The following is a 20,976-nucleotide window of genomic DNA, read 5'->3' as shown; positions in this document are numbered from 1 at the left end:
AGCAAGACCCAGTAGAGCAGCTGGGATCACTGGAGACAGAGCTGCACAGCACAGCAGGGGACTTGGTGAAACTGAAACCACAGAGAGCAAACAAATATTCAGCCCTTTGCCAGAAGATCATCCTGAGCTGCCCCACAGTTCTCTCTCTGGGGAGCAATGCTTGTAGGCACTGCAAAGGCCATTGAGGCAGGGGTTGGACAATGCCCAAGGAAAAAGCTCTGCCAGCTTAAAAAGCCGACTGGAGGGGCAGGATCATCACTCAGGGCCTTCCTGCTGCCAGAGATCATCCAAGAGTTCTTCAGGGAGAAAGTTCCCTTCCTGTGCCTCTCAGCCAGCAATGAAGGAGAGAAGGGTCTGTGCTGCCTTTGTGTCCTCAGCCTGGAGCTGAGGTGACTCTGTACATCACAACCCTTTCTGGAAGGACTGACTGAGTACAGCCAATAGACTGAGCTTCATCCAAAGCCTGCACTACTGAGGGTAAAGCAGAGTCTCCCCCCACAAACACGCTCTGACCCAAACCAGCTGCCATTCAGCTGCCCTCCTACATGTCAGGGAGGAGCTACAGGAATGGTTATTCCTTCAGTACTGGCACATGGAATGTGATTCCTGGCTGGTATTAACAGACTTTTGTCTTATTTTTTCTCTTAAAAAGCAAGCTTATGTTAACCTAACATTCTGTTAATCATCTCTTAGTGCTCATGGAGGAAACAGACTCATGGCAGGGCCTCTCTAACTCATCCATGAAATTGCTGCTCTGTCCACCTTCAAGTTCCTCTCACAGATGAACTTCTGAGACCATGATGACAGTGAATCAAGCTGACTTATCCATAAAATTATTACAGTTTTCCTAGAGCCACCAATCCCTCCCCATGGCTGTCACACTACCCTCTGCCTTTAAACCACCAAGTCAGAGAATATCTTGAGTTGGATGGGACCCAGAAAGATCAAGTCCAACTCCAAGTCCCAGCAGGAGAAACCACTGTCCTTGAGCCACTGGAAAGCAACCAGGAAATCAACTCTTACTGAGGTATTACTTACTGTACTCAATTCCACTGGAAGTGCCTCCTACACTGAGTTGTTGTGAACACCTGAATGCCCAACAACAGTTTCACCAGCAAACTTGGAGTTAAAGATTTTAATTTCCTTTTATTCAAAGAAAAGTTTTTACAGCTTGGCAAGCTGAGACCCTCAGGCTGGGTATATCTTCATTAACTAAGCAGGAATCTTCCTACATCTCCTAATGCCACCTTTCAGCTCCTGCAGCACCACACTACAACCATGCTGAGCTCTGAGCTTCCTGTGCACATGCAACTGCACCAAACAGCCTTCATGGGCTTCTCCAAGTGCATCTCTGATGTGCCACTCATACTTACTGCTCTTAGGAGCTGCTACCTACATCTTCCTTTACCCCCCAACACCCAGAAAGCAAACTCAGCAGAGAACTCAGCAGAGAAGTCAGCACTGCCCAGCTGGTGAAATGCAAAGAGACAGAACATGGAACAGCTTGGGCTGGAAGGAACCTTAAAGATTCCAAAGTAAGACTGCAGAGTTGTCCTTGCTTTGAAAATAGTGAGCAAAACAAAGCAGGCCAGAAGGTGATGACAGTCCCAGCAGAGGGACTGTGCCATTTGTGTGGCTCTGCCACTGCCAGCTCAAGGGCAGGGATGATGGAGAGTGGGAAAGAGCAGGAAACAGCAGTGAGGGTACAGAAACCACACCAGATTCCACTGACTCCAATAAGCCCCTACAACTTTCCTACTTTGCCTTCTTTTGGGAATACTCCAGAGAAGATATCCCAAAGTGTCTGGAAAATGTATCCTTTGTGATTACAAGTGGATCTTTTGTAATACAGAGCCAAGAAAGCATAGACTGGCCCATGGGCCTGGCCTCAGTGCCAGTTCAGTGCCAGTGGCACCTGTGACATCACCATGGCACCAAGGCTGCTCAGTACTGCCATTCACAGTCCTGGCTGCACTCAGGCATTTGGGAGGTGAAAAGGGACAGAGGCAGGGGGGAGAACATGGTGGAGGGCAGGGCTGCCATTCACAGGGCCCTTCCCAGGCTGGAGAAAGGCACCAACACAAACCTTGTGAAGCTCAGTGAAATCCAGCACCAAGTCCTGCAGCTGGGATGGAACAGCCCTGGGCAGCAGCCCTGCAGGAAAGGACCTGGGGCTCCTGGGGGGCAAGGGAAGGGAAGCCACTGCTGCAGAGGTGTCCTGCTGAGAGCAAACCATGCCCTGATCAGCACTTGGGAGGACACATCTGGACACAGATCCAGCTTCAGGGGCCCACTATCCAAGAGAGATGCCAACAAACTGGAGACATCCCAAGGAACAGGGACACACAGCAGCCAAGGAGAGGTGGAGGGAACTGGTTTTGCTCAGCCTGGAAAAAGAGAAGCTCCAGGAGAAGCCCCAGGAGGAGTCTAATGGCAGTTTTCCACTACCTAAAGAGTGGTGGGGACAGGAACAGGAGGGAGCCAGACCTTTCTCAAAGGTGCACAGTCAAAAACAAAAGCAGGGAATATTCAGTTCAGTGCAGCAAGGGGAATTCTTATAGGAAATAAAGAGAAAAGATCTCATGAAGAGTGATCGAGTACCAGAACAGGAGCCCAGAGATGCTGTGGTAATCTCCATCCTTGGGAATTTCCAAAATTCCACATGCCAAAGCCCTGAGCACTCTGATCTAAGTCTGAAGCCAGCCATTCCCTGAGCAAGGGTAGGACCAATGACCTTCCCAGGTCCCTTGGGACAAGGAATCCTTGGTTCTTGCTCACCTGGCCTGCATCCAGCCTTTTGGCCAAAGGGGCTTCACCTCTCCTTCTAGGAAGGTCTTCACATAATCCTCTAGAGACTGAGCCTTATTCTTGTCAAGGTCATAACCATCCAATTTAATCTTCACCAAGTGGCAAAGCAGCTCCCTGAGGAACAGGAAGATTTCACATACAGTTATGCAGATTGACCTTTCCCACTTGGAGATCATTCTCTTTATCCAGGCTGGATAAATACAGCAAGACACATCTGGCTCTTGCTAACACAACCCTGCACTGCCTCCTCAGGAAAGGAGAAGGGAAAGGCCCAGTCCTTGCTCTGTGTGCACACACATGGATGCACCAGGGAGAAAAGTCTTGTCACCCCTTCCCAGTGTGATCTCCTGAACCAGCTGAGGCAGCAAACCAGTGCCAGAGCCACAGGCACCAGTAACAACCACAGAACTGAACCTCTCTGCAAGGAGAGGGCAGGAAGCACAGCTGGCTATGTCCTACATGGATCAGCAGCACAAACTGATTTGTTCCAGAATAAGAAGAAAAAGACAGCAGGACTGATTTTCCTTTTACCCTTTGGTACTCTCCCCTGTTCTCAGCACTCCCTCCTCTGTCAGCCCCAAGTGCCAGGGGCAGCAGAACCCAACAGCTTCAACTGCTTCCAGAACCAGAACCTGGGCATGTCAAGAGTCTGGGCTGTAGGATTCAGCAATTCAGCTGAATGCCTTCTGCTCCCAAAGATCTGACTCTCTCTTTTGGACTCTCAGCACTTCTCTCAGGGTTAGCCTGGGCCTGAAATCAGCTTCAGGGAGAGATGAAATAAATACAGAAATGGTTTCCACAACCAACACCACGTGCCACAAACCTCCAAGCTGACTGCTCCTACAGGTGATCAGCACTGCTTTGTAAACAAAACAGACACCAAAATGCTTCACTGCCAACTGCAAAGAGTAAGACAGTTCATGAATTTGCTTAATATCTGAGTTATTCAAACCTGATTTCATCATTCCACTGGAATTTCTTCCGCGGGCCCGCGACACGCTTCCCTCCCTTTTCTTCATCCTCATCATCATCAGAACAAACTCGCTGTTCTTTGTCTTTTTCCTCTTCCAGCATCCTAAAATGGAGACAGAAAAGGTGGAAGTGATTGTCCTGCAGGTTCAAGTAGATACTTAATCTATTTAATACTGCAGATTAAGAATCTCTGAACAGCACTGGACAGAGGTCTCAGTATCAGCAACCTCTGGCTCAGGGTGCAAGCTGAGCTATGGGCTGAAGGTTAAGAAATCTCCCAATATTTTGTAAGGACTAATCCAGCCTGACTGTTCCCAGGCTGCCATGTTCCTAAGGACATGCCTGCACATGCAAAACCCTTCAGCCAAGCTCTGGTCCCATCAGTGCTGCTGTAGCTGGCATGGCCACAGACAGCACAAAGAACACACACAGCTCAGTCAGGCCAATCAATGCCCATCAGCAAATGTAACCCACGGAACAAAAAGAGGTGGCAAACTTCAGGTGAGCAGCCTCCAGGCCACAGGGAGCCTGCTGGGAAAAGCCACAGAGGGGGAATGAGCAAATGAGGAGCTTACTTGGCAAACTTGGCCTGAGTATGGGCTTGGCATTCCTCCTGGTACTTGGCCACCTGCTCTGGCATGGCCCTTCCAATGGCTTCCTTCAGCTTCTGCAGAGGCTCCTTCAGGCGCCCACCCTGCAGCGAGCACAGAGCTGTCAGCACAACAGCCTGCACTGGCTGATAACTTACACAGTTCCCATGTATTTACAGAAGGCTGAGCAATAATCTGTATTAAGAAACCTATACTTTTATACCTTAGTTCACTACAGGTGGAATGGATTAGTTCTTTAATTAAAACATTGTCACCGTTAGTTAATTAACAAATCACCCTTTGGTAAAAAAATCTCCATTACACATTCCACATGTTCACAATAGCAGGTGCAGCAAGTTAAGAATTGTTTCTCATTCTTTTCTCTGATCTTCTCACAGATTTTTCCCAGAACAATGCCTGGGAAAGTGTCAGAACCCAGGACATCCCTCTGGCTGCCCTGGATGGCTCGAGGCCCTGCCAGGGGGGTCAGAGACCTTGGCACGAAGCCAAAGACACCTATGCCTTGGATTTTAACCCATGGAGAAAATTACCAGCTTTATGTGAAGATTTACAAGCCACAAGAGTTTAAGTAGAATGATAGTTTGTCACAGGGTGAAAAAGTAAAATGTTGAAGTTTTTAGAATGGGGGTTCAGAAGCCAAGATGGAGGGATTTGGGCATGCCTTGCCCTTCTTCTTTCTTCTTCTTAGCCTCCATCTTCTGGGTGATGGTGGCACTTTTGGATTGGTTTAGAGTAGAAACACACAGTCTAACATAGGTGATAGGTATTGGAAAATGATTGTAAATAATGTACAGGTAGTTTTTAGTATAAAAGGATAACACTGCCAAGAGGGCGGTCAGTGTGCCACCGACCAAACTGCTAGACCTCAGCAGGTCAGGAAAAGGTTAGATAGATAACAAATAAATAGAATAACAAATAAATAGATAGATAACAATAACAAATAAAAGCATGTTAGATAGAATGATAGATAACAGAGATTAAACAACCTTGACAACCAGAGCCAAAGAATCCTGACTCCTTCTTCAATCTCAGAGCTGGGAAAAAGAGACTTTCTAACACCTCGGGGTCATCTCAGCCACAGAGACTCCGAGAGGAAAGCTGTGTGTTTCTCTCTGTGGCCAGAGAGCTGCTGCCACACACAACACACCAAAATGTTCCCATGGCTGGGACATCAAAATCCAGCCAGCTCCAGACCCCACCCAGCCACCGTGCCGGGCCGGTGCCCCACAGAGGACACAGGGTTTGGGGACAGCAACAGCCACACTGTGCTCAGCAGAGCCACCACCCCCCAGGCTACACCCCCCCCAGGCCTGGTGGCCTCCTCCTCACCTGCTCGTAGAGGTAGAGCCTGCGGGCTCTCTTCAGGAGCGTGTCCTTGCTGCAGGGGAAGAAGGCGGCCAGGTGGGCGTAGACCCCCGAGCGCACCTGGCTGCTGAGCTCCCGCGTCTGCAGCTCGATGCTGGGGACAAACACAGCCTTAGCAGGACTGCCAGCCAGCCCTGAGCCACCAGGGCCACCCTGAGGGGACTGGGAGGCAGGGGCAGTGTAGCAGGCCATGGGCTTGCCAGGGCTCCATGGAGAGCAGAGGCTTAAAGATAAGAAATGCAATGTCCTGGTGGAATAGCAAAGAAACCCCTCTCTTCCACCTTTCAGACCCCAGCTTATCTCTCTGTAACCCTATAGGTCACTTTCCCTTAACCCCTGCTATTGGACAATTTCTGATCCCCCTATACCCTGTATAATGGGCTGGTTTAGCCCATTCTGGTAAGAAGAGCTGGAACCCATCACAGACCCCCAGTGAAGACATCCCTGTGGAACCCCAGAGCAGCCTTCTCTCTCTCTCTGGAACTCACCAAGAGCTGATAATCACTAAAGAGCTGATATCCCTTCTGCTTGCTAAAGCTGAGAGCTGCCTGGGTCTTGGACAGTCTGTCCCCATAAAAGACTGAGCTATCCAGCCTGTGCTGCCTGCTTGGGGGCAAACCTGCTCCCAGCAGGAGGCTGGGACAGGACAGAGGGATGAAGGACAAGGTAAACTGCCTGAAGGTTCTCTGGATTCTAGGATCAATAGGTTTTATCCCAAGCTGTGCTTTGAATCTGCTCTGGGAGTAGCTGCAGAAGGAACAAGTGGCAGTCTGCAGTCTCATCTGCTCTCCCTGGCAGCTGCAGGCAGGAGGGTCAGGCAATGAAATGAGAAGTGCACACTGGTTATGTCAGGTGCTGTGGCAGTGGAATTCAGGACAACACAAAATCAAACTTTATCCCTTGGGTTTCAACTTCCAAGTGAGTAGATGAGAGAGATCAGCATGTGCCAAACCCATCTACACAATTAAACAGACATTAGGAGCCTGGCTTTTAAAGCCACTTCTCTGTGTCAGAAAGTGTAAAAAATGCCAAATGATTAATCATCACCATCATTAAAGTCACAGAATGCTTTGAATTGGAAGGGACCTTAAAGCTCATTTTATTCCACCCCCTGCTATGGCAGGGACACCTCCCACTGCCCCAGGCTGCTCCAAGCCCTGCCCAGCCTGGCCTTGGGCACTGCCAGGGATCCAGGGGCAGCCCCAGCTGCTCTGGGCACCCTGTGCCAGGGCCTGCCCACCCTCACAGGGAACAATTCCTCATTCCCAATATCCCATCCAGCCCTGCCCTCTGGCACTGGGAGCCATTCCCTGTGTCCTGTCCCTCCTTCCCTTGTCCCCAGTCCCTCTCCAGCTCTCCTGGAGCCCCTTTAGGCCCTGCAAGGGGCTCTGAGGTGTCCCTGGAGCTTCTCCTCTCCAGGTGAGCACCCCCAGCTCTCCCAGCCTGGCTCCAGAGGGGCTCCAGCCCTTGGGACATCTCCATGGGCTCCCCTGGACTCTCTCCAGCAGCTCCAGGTCCTGCTGCTGTTGGCCCAGGGCTGGGGCAGCTCTGCAGGTGGGGTCTCACCTGAGGGGGCAGAATCCCCCCCTTCCCTGCTGGGGGAGTTTCAGCCCAGGGGGTTCTGGGTGCACAGAGGGGGGAGCATGTCCAGCCTCTCACCCACCAACAGCCCAAATTCTTCTCTCAATCTATATTCATCTCTGGGGTTGCCCTGATCCAAATTGTGCAGCAAAATTGTACAAATCTGTCTAAATCTCCTCTGAGTGAGGCTGAAGTGATCAGTTTGCCACCAGACAAGGACTGTTGGTGCAGCCAGCACTGGAATGCTGGAAGGTGGTAATCAGCCCTGGAAATGAGAGGGAAACCGAGTCCCAAACTCCCCTTGGCAGTTCCCTGCAAGTGCCTGGATAAACCTTAATGAAATTAAAGCCTGGGTGTCAGTATTATTGCACTGATCACAAAACCCTGTGCATTCATCAGTCCTCTCCAGGCTCTGGCAGAAGAATGAAGCCATTATCTGCAGCTGCCTGAGCAACACTGGCACTCTGTAATTTGGGGCCTCAAAACACAGAGCAGGAATGGAATTCCTCCACTTTTCCCAGAGAACCAGTTGAACCCAGCACCCTTATCCCAGTTATGAACAATTCTACATAGCATGCAAGTTAAGTAGCAAAAACATACCTGACATCTCTCACAGGGAGAGATTTACTTGCATCAAGCTAAACTCACAGGTCAAGTGACCAAATTTAGGCACATAAATATCAGGCAGCATCTTGGGAACAGGAGGCCTGGATATATTCCCTCCAACACTCTCCTAGCTCATCATATTTCAACTGAAAGCCATTTATAGGAGACTTTCATGTTATTCTGGGCATGTTCTGCCTGAAAGACCTGTACAAGGACAACCCCACAATTCCTGCTGAACCTGCTCCTGAATTTACCAAAAATGCTCTGCCTAATGCTCTCCTTTCCCACACCTCTCTGCTGGCAGCACTTACTCCAGTATGATGTTGTTGATGTCCTGAGTGAAGAATCTCTGCTTGCCTTCTCCCTCAGCAGCTCTGGCAGCCTGGAAGTCAGGAAATAACACAAATCATCAGCACTTCACAGCTGGCACAAGCAGCCAGGTGTCTTCAAAACCACCCCAGAGCTACTGCAAAACAAGGCACAGTTTTATTACATAAACTCTGTCACAGCAGAAGTGTGAACCTCCCCAGTTCAGATCCCTGCCTGACCTGATAGCACCTGGTGACCTTGCCAGCCTGGATTCTCCTCTCCAGGGGCACTGGAGTCACCACTCTGGAGTGTTTCCTGGGAAAAAGGAGGTGACTTCTCTGGCAAACTTGCCATGGGGACAACAACAGCTTCAGGGCATGGTTTTAATTTCTCAGTAGATGGAGGAATATGAGCTCAGAACTTGTCCCTGGACCAGGAAAGCTCAAACTTATCACATCTAAGGAAGGTTGAGGAGACTTATCACCAGGTTTTCTAGATCCATCTGGAAACTAAGCCAAGACACCAACAGAGAAGAGTCACAGCCACAGGGGATGTGTTACTCCCAGTCAACACCATGGAAACAAAAAAAAGTCCAGTTCAGGAAGCTTCCAGAGCTATGACTGCAGCTCACAAAGTGCTGCCCAAAAACATCACACCCATGAAAAATATGTCCAGCAGGAAAATTATTCCAAGAGATGAATGAGATAGTTACAAATTGCCAAGAGCTTTCAGTTTTTTCTGAGTGGAGATATAAACAAAACTGGGATTTGGCACAAGGCACCACCATGAGTTAGTGATTCCTTGCACAGGGGAGCAGACCAGGGGAGGATTTTGAAATCCCATGATTTACCATTCCAAAGTTGAGGCAGGCAAGCAATTAATTTATGCCCAGAGGGTGAACATTCCTCCCTGCCAGCAGCAGGTGATGTCAAAGGACAAGACTCAATGCTAAGGAGAATCCTCAACAGGAAAATTACTCAGGAAGGAAAGAGTTAAAGTCAAAGCAGTTCAAGTAGAAGAGGAAATGCCTGGAGGCTCAGGAGATGCTCCCACCTCTGGGATGAAGAGACTTGGCTCTCAGGCAGAGGCCCAGCACCTCTTCAGTGCCACCTGAGCTCATGTCCCACAGCCCTAACTCACCCACAGGTTTCAGTTTCTTTTCTTAACATCCAGGATCCAGCAACAAGAGACACAACAGCAGGAAAAGCTAAGCAGGAAATCAGGGGGGACCCTGCTATTAAACTGTTTCACAACACCATAACCATTAACCTGATACCATGGCACTTCCAAAATATTCTCCTTTAACTCAGACAGAGTCCCAAACAGCTGTTTTGGTGCTTTCTGAAACAGAAACATCCACCAAGAGCCCATTATTTTTATCAGCTGTGGCAATACTTGCTTCAGTTCCTCCTCCCCTCCCATCTGCTCACCCCCAGTGCACAACTCAGCAGAACAGTTCTCTAAGAGCAGCTTATCTTCAGTGACAGCAGTTACTCAGCATCCCTCACTTCAGCAAGAGGTGCTCTGAACTGGAGTGCCCCAGGAGGCAGAACCACCACAGAGCTCCAAGGGCACGTTTATGACTTAAAATCAGGGTTTAAAACCACACCAGCAGCAGGAACACAACCTCCCAGCACTTGTTGATAGGCTGAGGGTGACAGCCCTCACACCACAAGGCTGGAAGCACACTGTGACAGGCCAGGAAGGGATCCCTGACCAGCACCCTGTACTTTCCTTCTCCAAAACAGGCTGGAGCTTCCCAAAGCACACCACACTATGGAGAAGATGGGTGAGTCCCACAGGAGCCCAGCTGCAGGAGGTGAAAAGGCATAAGATCATCCTTCTAGACATTAATATATTTCACTCCCTTGTTGGAACCCTGGCTGCTGAGAATTTCAGACTTTCTGTGCTGCCAGGCACTGACCCCAGGAGAACACTGCACTGACCTGAGGCTGTGGAGAAGCTTCCAAAATGGAATGACAGAACTGGGATTGTGGGGGTGGAGTTTGAACAAAGTGTGTAATATCTCATGGTGGAAAACTCAGAGTATAAGGGTTTAGAATATAGCAATATATATAAAGCAAGATGGAGGTTTTAGGGCAGAGGCTGCTCCTTCTTCTTCACCTTCTTCTCCATGGGTTTGGGTGGTTTTGTGTAATTGGATACAAAGTCCACATTGCAGGCATGGGTGGTTGGTTATTGGGTTAAAAGTAAAAATAATTTAGCTGTCATTTCTTAATTGGATAGTTTAGCCTCAAAAGGCCCTGTAGAGAGAGATACATAGCCATTTTCTACCTTGTTAGAGCAAAGCACTGTAGAACTCACAGCTTGTGAGATTGTAACATAGATAAGAACTAATAAACAACTGAGTCTGACAAGAAATACTGTCTGGTGATTTAATCCTGACCTTGGCAGAAAAGAAGCAAAGAATCCATTACTCCCTAAATGGGACCCCAACAACCAGATGTTAAAAATGGCTGAGGGACTCAAATTGCCAAATTGGTGCAGCTCCAGTGGTACCCAAGCTTCAGCAAAGGATCTGCCTGTGACATGGAAATGGTTCTAGCAATCCTCAAGCCCCATCTACAGGGCTTTCCAGGCCTTCTCCCAGTGCAGAACTGTGGCAATGCTTTCCAGCTGCATTATTTTACACACACAACAATGTGCACCCCTTCAGTGTCCTGACCAGCACAGCACATCAAAAATATTATGATGGATTTGTCCTTGTCATGGTTTAACCCCAGCCTGCAACTCAGCCCCACACAGCTGCTGCTCCCTCACCCAGGTGGGATGGGGCAGGAAATCACAAAGGTAAAAGTGAGAAAACCCATGGGCTGAGACAAGGCAGTGTAACAGGGAAAGCAAAAGCCATACAAGCAAAGAAAACAAGGAATTCTTTCCCCACTTCCCATGGACAGGCAGGTGTTGAGCCATCCCCAGGACAGCAGGGCTCCATCCATCACATATGTATCATGTGGGAAAACAAATGCCATCACTCCAAACATCCCCCTCCTCCTTTTCCCCCAGTTTTATATGCTGATCATGATCCCCCTGTCTGGGATATCCCTGTTGGGATCAGCTGTCCTGGCTGTCCCCTCCCAGCTCCTCCTGCCCCCCAGGCCCCTCACTGGCAGTGTGGGGTGGGAGCAGCAAAGGCCTTGGCACTGGGTGAGCACTCCCTGCTCAGTAACAAAACATTCCTGGGTTACCAGCTCTCTTCACAACACAATTCAAACCTGCCCCCAAACAGCCACTCTGGAGAAAATCACCTCTATCCCAGCCCAAACCAGCCCTCCAGGCTCAGTAATTCACATTTCAGTCCATTCATGTCAAACTGACTTTGGAAATTGCTGCTTGCACCAGGTCCATACCTTTCCAAGAGGGTAAAGAAGGAATCCTGGTCAGATGTGACCTCAAGTGTCACATTCAGTACCTGACAGGATCCAGCACTTGGACATCACTTGACTTCAAGAAAATCACTTAGAGGAAACTGAGTGACACAAAGGTGTGATCCCAGTGGATCTGAGAAACTCCCCCATGGAATGTGCTCTGTCCCTGGGTGCTGCCACACACTCCCAGCAGAGCTGTGCCCTTCCTGTCACTGTCACACACAGAACCAGCAGAGCTGTGCCCATCCTGTCACTGTCACACACACAGAGCTGTGCCCTCCTGTCACTGTCACACACAGAGCTGTGCCCTCCTGTCACTGTCACACACAGAGCTGTGCCCTTCCTGTCACTGTCACACACTCCCAGCAGAGCTGTGCCCTCCTGTCACTGTCACACACACAGAGCTGTGCCCTCCTGTCACTGTCACACACAGAGCTGTGCCCATCCTGTCACACACAGAGCTGTGCCCTCCTGTCACTGTCACAGACAGAGCTGTGCCCATCCTGTCACACACACAGAGCCAGCAGAGCTGTGCCCTCCTGTCACTGTCACACACACAGAGCTGTGCCCTTCCTGTCACTGTCACACACAGAGCTGTGCCCTTCCTGTCACTGTCACACACACAGAGCTGTGCCCTTCCTGTCACTGTCACACACACAGAGCTGTGCCCTCCTGTCACTGTCACACACTCCCAGCAGAGCTGTGCCCTCCTGTCACTGTCACACACAGAGCTGTGCCCTTCCTGTCACTGTCACACACAGAGCTGTGCCCTTCCTGTCACTGTCACACACACAGAGCTGTGCCCTCCTGCCACTGTCACACACAGAGCCAGCAGAGCTGTGCCCTCCTGTCACTGTCACACACTCCCAGCAGAGCTGTGCCCTCCTGTCACTGTCACACACACAGAGCTGTGCCCTCCTGTCACTGTCACACACAGAGCTGTGCCCTTCCTGTCACTGTCACACACACAGAGCTGTGCCCTCCTGCCACTGTCACACACAGAGCCAGCAGAGCTGTGCCCTCCTGTCACTGTCACACACTCCCAGCAGAGCTGTGCCCTCCTGTCACTGTCACACACACAGAGCTGTGCCCTCCTGTCACTGTCACACACAGAGCCAGCAGAGCTGTGCCCTCCTGTCACTGTCACACACAGAGCTGTGCCCTCCTGTCACTGTCACACACAGAGCCAGCAGAGCTGTGCCCTCCTGTCACACACACACTCCTGTCACACACACAGACACGCTCCTGTCACACTCCCTGCAGAGCTGTGCCCTCCTGTCACAGACACTCCTGTCACACACACACACACCCTCCTGTCACACACACACATCCCCTCCTGTCACACTCCTAGCAGAGCTGTGTCCTCCTGTCACAGACACTCCTGTCACACACACACACACACATACATCCCTTCCTGTCACACACACACACACACACACATCCCTTCCTGTCACACTCCCAGCAGAGCTGTGCCCTCCTGTCACAGACACTCCTGTCACACACACACACACCCTCCTGTCACACACACACATCCCTTCCTGTCACACTCCCAGCAGAGCTGTGCCCTCCTGTCACAGACACTCCTGTCACACACACACACACATACATCCCTTCCTGTCCCACACACACACACACACACCCCTTCCTGTCACACACACACACACACACACACACATCCCTTCCTGTCACACACATACATCCCTTCCTGTCACACACACACACACACATCCCTTCCTGTCACACACACACACACACACACACACATCCCTTCCTGTCACACACATACATCCCTTCCTGTCACACACACACACACACACCCCTTCCTGTCACACACACACACACACACACATCCCTTCCTGTCACACTCCCAGCAGAGCTGTGCCCTCCTGTCACAGACACTCCTGTCACACACACACACACATACATCCCTTCCTGTCCCACACACACACACACACACCCCTTCCTGTCACACACACACACACACACACATCCCTTCCTGTCACACACATACATCCCTTCCTGTCACACACACACACACACATCCCTTCCTGTCACACACACACACACACACACACACATCCCTTCCTGTCACACTCCCTGCAGAGCTGTGCCCCTGCCAGCCCCAGTGCCCCCAGGAGCTGCTGTACCTGAGCCAGTTCCTTGATCCTTTTCTCCAGGGGGGCTGGCAGCCCCTCTGGGAGGGATGGTGGCTGCTTGAACTCCTGCTCCAAGGCAGGGTCGCTGCCATCCTCCAGCTCAGGGCAGGGGCTGCCCTCGGGGGACTCGCTGAGGAGCCGCTCCAGGTCCAGCTCGCTCAGGGACTCCATGGCTGAGGCTGCCTGGAGCAGGTCACTGTCACTGGCGTGGCCAAAGAGGGACAGCAGAGGGTCAGCCATGGCCTCTGCCTCCCTTGGGGCTGCAGGGTCTGCTGGGGAAGGGGTCGCCGCTTTCTGCTCTTCGTCTTTTTTCTTCTGAGCATCCTTCTCCTTCTGGAACTTCTTCAGCATCTCCTTGACACTGAGAGCTCCAGAGTATTTCTTCTTCTTCTTCTCCTTACTTGCATTTAATGCTGTGAAGCTGCAAACAGAGGGTAGAGGGAGAAAGGGAACTGAATACAAGGTCAAGGAGCAGACAGGGTCCCTTGTCCCCCAGTTCACTTCAGGCACAACTCCCTGGAAAGTCTTAGCTCCCTAACAGATTACAGCAGAAAAAGTATTTTACAGCTTCTAAAAGTCTCAGGGTTCTTTCTGGCTATTCACCTCAGCTCAGAGAAGGCTGTCCTGACTCACTGCAGAGAGGTGCTGGGGCCTAAACCACCTCCACAAAGCTCTGCTTTCATTTAGCTACATGAAATTATTGTTATTCCAGCGAGGAAGGTTGGGAAATGCACAATTAGTACAGAGGAACTGAGGCAGGACAGAGTTAGTGTGAAGTTTTCTGCTGTGTTAAAACCAGGAGAGCAAATTCCTTTCTTTGCTCACTTTGAAGGAATCACACACTGATAATATCAGACACATGGGCTGCTGCTGCCCAAAAGCAGATCCATGCAGGAAAAAATAAATTACAAAGAATAGTTAAAGGAAGAAGGAAAAAACTGAGGAGGAAAATACAAGAAATTAATGAAAAGCAACAGATATAGATACTGAAAGAGACAGGTCAGGCAGACCAAAGCATGGACAGAGCTACAGCACAAGATGACTCAGAACAAAAAGAAAAATCATTCCATTTTACAGCCCAAAAGCTATAAAAGAGCTGAGCACTCATCCAAGAAATACTTTGGACAGGAGTACAAAGGACTGCCCAGAGAGAGCAGTAACACAGCCTGCCTTGTAACCTCTCCCTCCCTGGCAGCCCCGAGCCCTTCCCACCTGCCTTTCCTCCCACAGCTTCATCCCAACAGTTGTCATTTTTCTCTCTCCTCTCCAGACTTGTTCCCATTAAACAGAGCTCCAAAAACACCACTCCTGCAGCCAGCTGTGCCTCTCTCTGCTCACACACTGCTGCTCTGGAGCTGTGCTCCTTCCCTCTTTCCACCTTGGGAAACAACAGGGGTTTTCCTGCTGGTGTTTGCAATGTGCATTGAAGCCACCCCACACTGCAACGTGTTCCTACTGCAGCCCCCTGGAACCCTGAAACAAGGTGCTGAGCAGCAAGAATTGCCTCCTCTCCTCCTTACCCAGCTTTTGGAAACTTGGACTTCTTTGATTTCTTTTCCTTGTCATAAGAATCATCCTTCTTCTTCTTCTTTATTTTTTCACCCCCATCTTTCAACTTCCGCTTCTGCAGAGGGTTAAGAACGAGTCACAATCAAAGAGTTTCCCACAACATTACCAGCACTCCCAGAGCCACTTTGGGACCTCTCCCAGGCATGTGAAAACACAGGATCATTAACCCAACCCCCCTACATCCCTCACCATGATTCTGGCACGTGTTGCCTTAGCATTTGACAGCATCCCCATAATGCTGTGACTTCCAGGGTGACAGGGAGCTGCTGCCACCTCTGCTCTGGGAACCAGGTAACCCCACCAGAGTCTTATCCATGCCAGACATGCTTCATTTTACTCAGAAATTTTAGGATACAATGGGATTTCAAGTACCTATCCCTATTCTGTCCACACCACGTCACAAATCTCTCCCACTCTGGATGTTAACACACTTTCATGCAGCAAGCTCCGAGCTGTAACAGAGGGAATCATTGAGAAAGCTGCCTTCCTGACCTTGGGACACTTCTTCTTCTTCTCTTTGACATAGTCATCCTCAGACTCAGAGGCCTGCCGGAACTGCAGCGTTCCTGAGTTGATGTAGAACCCTCCATACTTGGTGGTGAGAGAGGCAGGAACCAGCTCATCATACTGCAAATAACAGAGAACACTTCATTGGCACTGGGACCTGGTTACTTCATTCCACAGCTCAGCTGCTTGGAGGATGCAGTGGGATTCATGGAATCACAAAACATGCTGAGCTGGAAGGGACCCATCAGATTGAGTCCAGCTCCTGGCCCTGCACAGACACCCCAACAACCCCAATGTGCATCCCTGAGAGCATTGTCCAAATGCTCTGGAGCTCACACAGGCTTGGTGCTGTGGCTCTGAGAAAGCTGTTCCTTGAAAGGGGAAGAACCTTTTCCTGATATCCCACCTAAAGCTCCCTGACTCAGCTCCAGCCATGTCCTCAAGTCCTGTCCCCGATCACGAGGAGGTTGTGCTCCCCCAGGAACACACTGGAATGCCCACCAGCATCTCCTGCCATGCAGCTGCCCCAGAGCTCTCACTCCCTGGCCCTGGCAGCCTCGTGGCTCAGTCCCAGAGCAGGTTCAGCCTCCCCTCAGCCACCTTTAGGCACTCACAGCTTCCGAGTTGTCGATGAAGGAGTCGGACTCATCATAGCCATAGCCCATATCAATCAAATCCTGGATCCGGTCCTTCCTGCGCCTCTTGCCACCCTGAACAAGAAACATGGACACTGGGATCACTTTTCCATCCCAGCACCACAGGGATACCCTGACACAGGACAGCAGCACTGGCTCCAGGACACAAAAGCTACAGCAGAACCAAAGCAGGGCTGGCTCTCATCGCACTGTGCTCCCAGGGGGTGGTAAATCCAGTTTGAAGCCTTGTCATAGAAACAAAACAGTGCAGGCAAATGAAAAACTGCCAGCCAGACTCCACACTGAACTGGGTCTGCATCCCTTCAACACTCCTGCCAGGGCTCTCTTCCATAGGGCTTGCTCTTCCCTAAGTGCTCCAGCAGGTACAGACTCAGTGCTGCAGACATCACACACACACAGTGTGCCAGGGTGACCCATGGGCCAAATCTGTGCCACAAAACAACACACAACTTGCTACCCCAAAGTGCCAAAGGGTATAAAAACCACAGTGTGATTTTAGTGCCAGCCACAGAAATAATGCAAAAGGAAGAACATCAAGGAACAGGTAGGAGAGATCCATGCAGCAGTGTCCTGAGGGCAGTGTCCTCATCACAGCCCCATGCCCAGAGACTTGGAACATTCCATCCTGCCACAGCAACAAGGCCTAGGAATTCATTTTTGCTTAAGGAAAAGTCAATTTTATCAACCACAGTAAGTGATTTGCTGCTCACTTTAGTTCATGTAATTTCCTTTAATCAGACTCATCTGATTTAAGAATGAATCTGAACTATTTTTGCAGCCCTGAGACAGAAAAAGAACATAAAAACCAGCACATGGCAGCCAGGATAAAGGACTGAGGGAGAACAGGAACTTGAGAGCCAGTGAGCATTGAAAGCACTGCCTGAGACCTGAACAGCACTGCCCAGCCCAGAGAACAACATAATTTAAAGAAAAAACACTTACATATTTTTCTTCAAACTTCCTAGCAAGAGCCTCCACTTTATGCCTTTCCTTTTCCTCATCATTGAAGGGATCAGCTGGGTCTTTCTTCTGCAGAAACAGAAGGGGTAAAACAATGACAGCCAATCTTGTCACAGTGCCACCAAAACTGCAGGAATTAAACCCATCCTGACTGGAGCAGCTGGGCAGAAGCTCAGCTAAATCCACCTTTAGGACAGTGCTGATCAACATCTTCATCAGTGACAGGGACAGTGGAATCAGGGCACTCTCAGCATGTCTGGGGATGCCACCCAGCAGTGTGGGGTGGCTGACACACCTGAGGGATGGGAGGGAATCCAGAGGGACCTGGCAAGGCTGGAGAGCTGGGACCATGGAACTCCACGAGGTTCCACCAAGCCAAATGCTGGAGCTGCACCTGGAACCTGTGGGATCAGTCCAAGCTGGGAGAGGAAGGGATTCAGAGCAGCCCTGGGGGAAGGATTTGGGCTGTTGGTGGGTGACAGCTGGACCTGCCCTGGCTGTGAGCACCCAGAAACCCCCCTGGGCTGGGCTGAGCCCTGGTAGGGGCAGCAGTGGGGGGGATTCTGCCCCTCTGCCCCCTCAGGTGAGACCCCACCTGCAGAGCTGCCCCAGCCCTGGGACAACAGCAGCAGGACCTGGAACTGCTGGAGAGAGTCCAGGGGAGGCCAAGGAATGGAGCCCCTCTGGAGCCAGGCTGGGAGAGCTGGGGGTGCTCACCTGGAGAGGAGAAGGCTCCAGGGACACCTCAGAGCCCCTTGCAGGGCCTGAAGGGGCTCCAGGAGAGCTGCAGAGGGACTGGGGACAAGGCATGGAGGGACAGGACACAGGGAATGGCTCCCACTGCCAGAGGGCAGGGATGGATGGGATATTGGGAATTAGGAATTGTTCCCTGGGAGGGTGGGCAGGCCCTGGCACAGGGTGCCCAGAGCAGCTGGGGCTGCCCCTGGATCCCTGGCAGTGCCCAAGGCCAGGCTGGGCAGGGCTTGGAGCAGCCTGGGACAGTGGGAGGTGTCCCTGCCATGGCAGGGGTGGGATGGGATGAGATTTAAGGCCCTTTCCAAGCCAAACTCTGCTGGGATCCTGAGAGTGTCCCTGAGGTTTGGGTGCTCTCCCAGCTTGTTTTGTACCTGCCTGTGCTTCTCACAACCCTCAAAAAAAACCCCAAAAATTAAATGGCATAAAACATCAACTGACTGCTAACAGTCCTGAAGGCAAACAGTAAAAGGAACAGAATCCAGTAAGTTTGTTTTCATAGACAAACACTCCTAACTCAAACTTTAGATGTTACAGTTTTCATTCATGTCTGCTTTGGTGCTCTTTGGAAAACAGCTCCTTAGCACTGCCAGCTGCCCAGGTACCAAAACTCACTTTAGATCTACTGATCGAGCATCACATCCCACAGCTGCCACAGCACAACACCCTCCCAACACCAAATTCCAGCAGGGCAAAGGAGTTCCCCAGCATGGCCTGACAACAAGCACCCCAGCCTGTGGGTCAGTTCTCCTGCCTGCAGGATGTTCACCCACCCTCCTCCCCCCTCACAGCAAACACAGACCCAGCTCTCACAACAGCCATGCTGAGACAGCCCTTGAGACCTTCAGCTCCAGCACAGATCCCCCAGGGACACTCACCTTGTCACCTGAAGAACTCCCTTTTACTTTCCCCCGACAGCTCTTGAGGAGATCGGGGTAGAAGAACTCAGGGCAGCGTTTGTGGTCGGGCTCGAAGAGGGTCAGAGTGATGCGCACGGCCGTGGCCGCCGGCTCCGCCTCCGGGGGCTGCTCTGCCTCGTCCTTCCGAGACCTCTTGAGGAAGCTGCTGCTCAGGGGCCCGTGCAGAGTGGTGAACGACACCCTGTGGGGCTCTGTCATGGCTATGGCCGAGCCTTACCAGGCCTCACGGCATCGTCCCCATCGCATTAGGAAAGGTCTGTGGGGCTGCACTCTGGGTTTCACCGCGGGTAACGGAGGATGCTGGCAGCGGAACAAGGGCTTTGCTTTTGGAGTTTTCCCGAGAAGTGACAAAGGGCCGTGCTGCGAGCGCTCGCTGCAATCATTAGAGAGAAAAAGGAGAGAAAGAAAGAAGTCAAGCCTTGTACCAGTCTTCCCTCCACCACGGGAAGTTCCTCGCTATCCCTCCAGCTCCATCGCGGCTCTCTCTCCTCGCACCACACCGCTCCATTGGGAAGGGCTGAAGGAAATCCAGCTGCGGGCAACAAAACGAGCCCGCCACACTCGCTCTGACGCGGCCCGGGAGCCCTGGGCACGAACACCGGGCCGGGCTGCACCTCCTGGGCCGGGGCTGCACCTCCCGGGCCGGGGCTGAGCTCCGGCCGCGCGATGTCCCGCTGCACGGAGGCCCGCTCACCGCTGTCTCTGGGACAGGGGCCGAGCGGGGCCCGGGGCCGAGCGGGGCCCAGGGCTGAGCGGGGCCCGGGCAGGCAGCTCCGCCGGAGGGAGCGGAGGGGCGGCCCGAGGCCGCGGTGCCGGTGCCAGTGCCGGGCCCGCCCTCACTCACCGCCGGCGGGACGCAGCCGCCACCGCCGCTCCGGGCCCGCTCCGGCCCCGCGCCCGCGTCACGTGGGCGGTGCTGCCCTCGCGCCGGGCCGCGCGCGCCACGGCCAATCAGCGACCGCTCCAGCGGCCACGCCTCGCACAGCGACCAATCAGCGGCCGCCGCCGCGGCCACACCTCGCGGGAAAGGCTCGCGGACGGCAGCCCCTTGCCACGTGATCGCGGCGGGCCAATCCCCGGCGTCGGCACCGCCCCGTCCCGGCGGCCCGCGCGCGGCGGCGGGAGGGGAGGGAAGATGGCGGCGGCCCCTGAGGGAGCGGCGGAGCGCGGGCGGGGAGCGCACGGAGAGGCTGCCCGAGCCCGCTTCACTCACACAGCAGCGTTTGGTGGAGTGTCATAAAAATCAGTGGCGTGAAGCCCCCAGGAAGCTGCGTTTGTCCTGCCCCTCGTGTCCCTTAAGCAAGCTGAGGTTTCTTCCATAGAATGAAATGTAACGTAGGGAATGTAACGATAAGGGACAACAGAGTAATCTGATATATCTCTATCTGTAGTGGCTCGCGTGGATGAGGCTGCAGGCCTGTGCTGGAAGATGACAAAGACTCCCAGCAGCCACTGAACCAGTTCGAGACTTTCCAGCTGGACAGGACACGATGGATCCACCCCGGGGCATTGCCTGATGTCACTCTGCCACCTCTCCTTTGTTTTTCAGGGTTTGGGGAGTCTGGGCAGCCTCTGTTGAGTGGAAGGTGATAAATGTCCCAGTTCTCAAGCAGGCTTAAGGAAGAAGACCCTGCATGCCACAAGCCTGTCAATCCCACTTCAGTGTCTGTTAAAATCCTGGAGATTATTTAGGGAGTCACTTCAGTGTCTGTTAAAATCCTGGAGGTTATTTAGGGAATTGCTGAAAACCCCTTGAGAGACGATGCAGGCAGCAGGCACAGCCAGGGTGGGCTCACAGGGGAAGGTCCTGCTCC

At 52.0% G+C, this 20,976-nt stretch overlaps 1 protein-coding gene across 6 annotated transcripts in view; it reads right to left on the bottom strand.

Moving 5' to 3' along the window:
• Positions 1 to 20,125, bottom strand: part of UBN1 (ubinuclein 1) — a 37,178-nt gene extending 17,053 nt beyond the window's left edge. For 4 of the 6 annotated variants that reach the window (XM_071444530.1, XM_071444529.1, XM_071444532.1 and 1 more), the window contains exons 1-12: positions 20,007 to 20,125; positions 19,121 to 19,535; positions 17,472 to 17,558; positions 16,488 to 16,583; positions 15,859 to 15,993; positions 15,318 to 15,421; positions 13,789 to 14,218; positions 8,255 to 8,325; positions 5,721 to 5,850; positions 4,356 to 4,474; positions 3,761 to 3,883; positions 2,779 to 2,922 (exon numbers count right to left, since the gene is read on the bottom strand). In XM_071444530.1, coding sequence (XP_071300631.1) covers positions 2,779 to 2,922; positions 3,761 to 3,883; positions 4,356 to 4,474; positions 5,721 to 5,850; positions 8,255 to 8,325; positions 13,789 to 14,218; positions 15,318 to 15,421; positions 15,859 to 15,993; positions 16,488 to 16,583; positions 17,472 to 17,558; positions 19,121 to 19,360 — 1,679 coding nt within the window. In that variant the 5' untranslated portion in view covers positions 19,361 to 19,535; positions 20,007 to 20,125. The remainder of the gene's footprint in view (positions 1 to 2,778; positions 2,923 to 3,760; positions 3,884 to 4,355; positions 4,475 to 5,720; positions 5,851 to 8,254; positions 8,326 to 13,788; positions 14,219 to 15,317; positions 15,422 to 15,858; positions 15,994 to 16,487; positions 16,584 to 17,471; positions 17,559 to 19,120; positions 19,536 to 20,006) is intronic. The other 2 variants (XM_071444533.1, XM_071444534.1) reach the window with 1 other exon arrangement.
• Between the last annotated feature and the right edge of the window lie 851 nt (positions 20,126 to 20,976).

This window comes from Agelaius tricolor, unplaced genomic scaffold (genome assembly GCF_023055355.1).
Source record: "Agelaius tricolor isolate 1412-34295 unplaced genomic scaffold, bAgeTri1.0.p SCAF_19, whole genome shotgun sequence".
Classification (NCBI taxonomy): domain Eukaryota; kingdom Metazoa; phylum Chordata; class Aves; order Passeriformes; family Icteridae; genus Agelaius; species Agelaius tricolor.
Note: the sequence above shows the minus strand (reverse complement) of the source record. Positions and strands in the feature narration are given on the sequence as shown.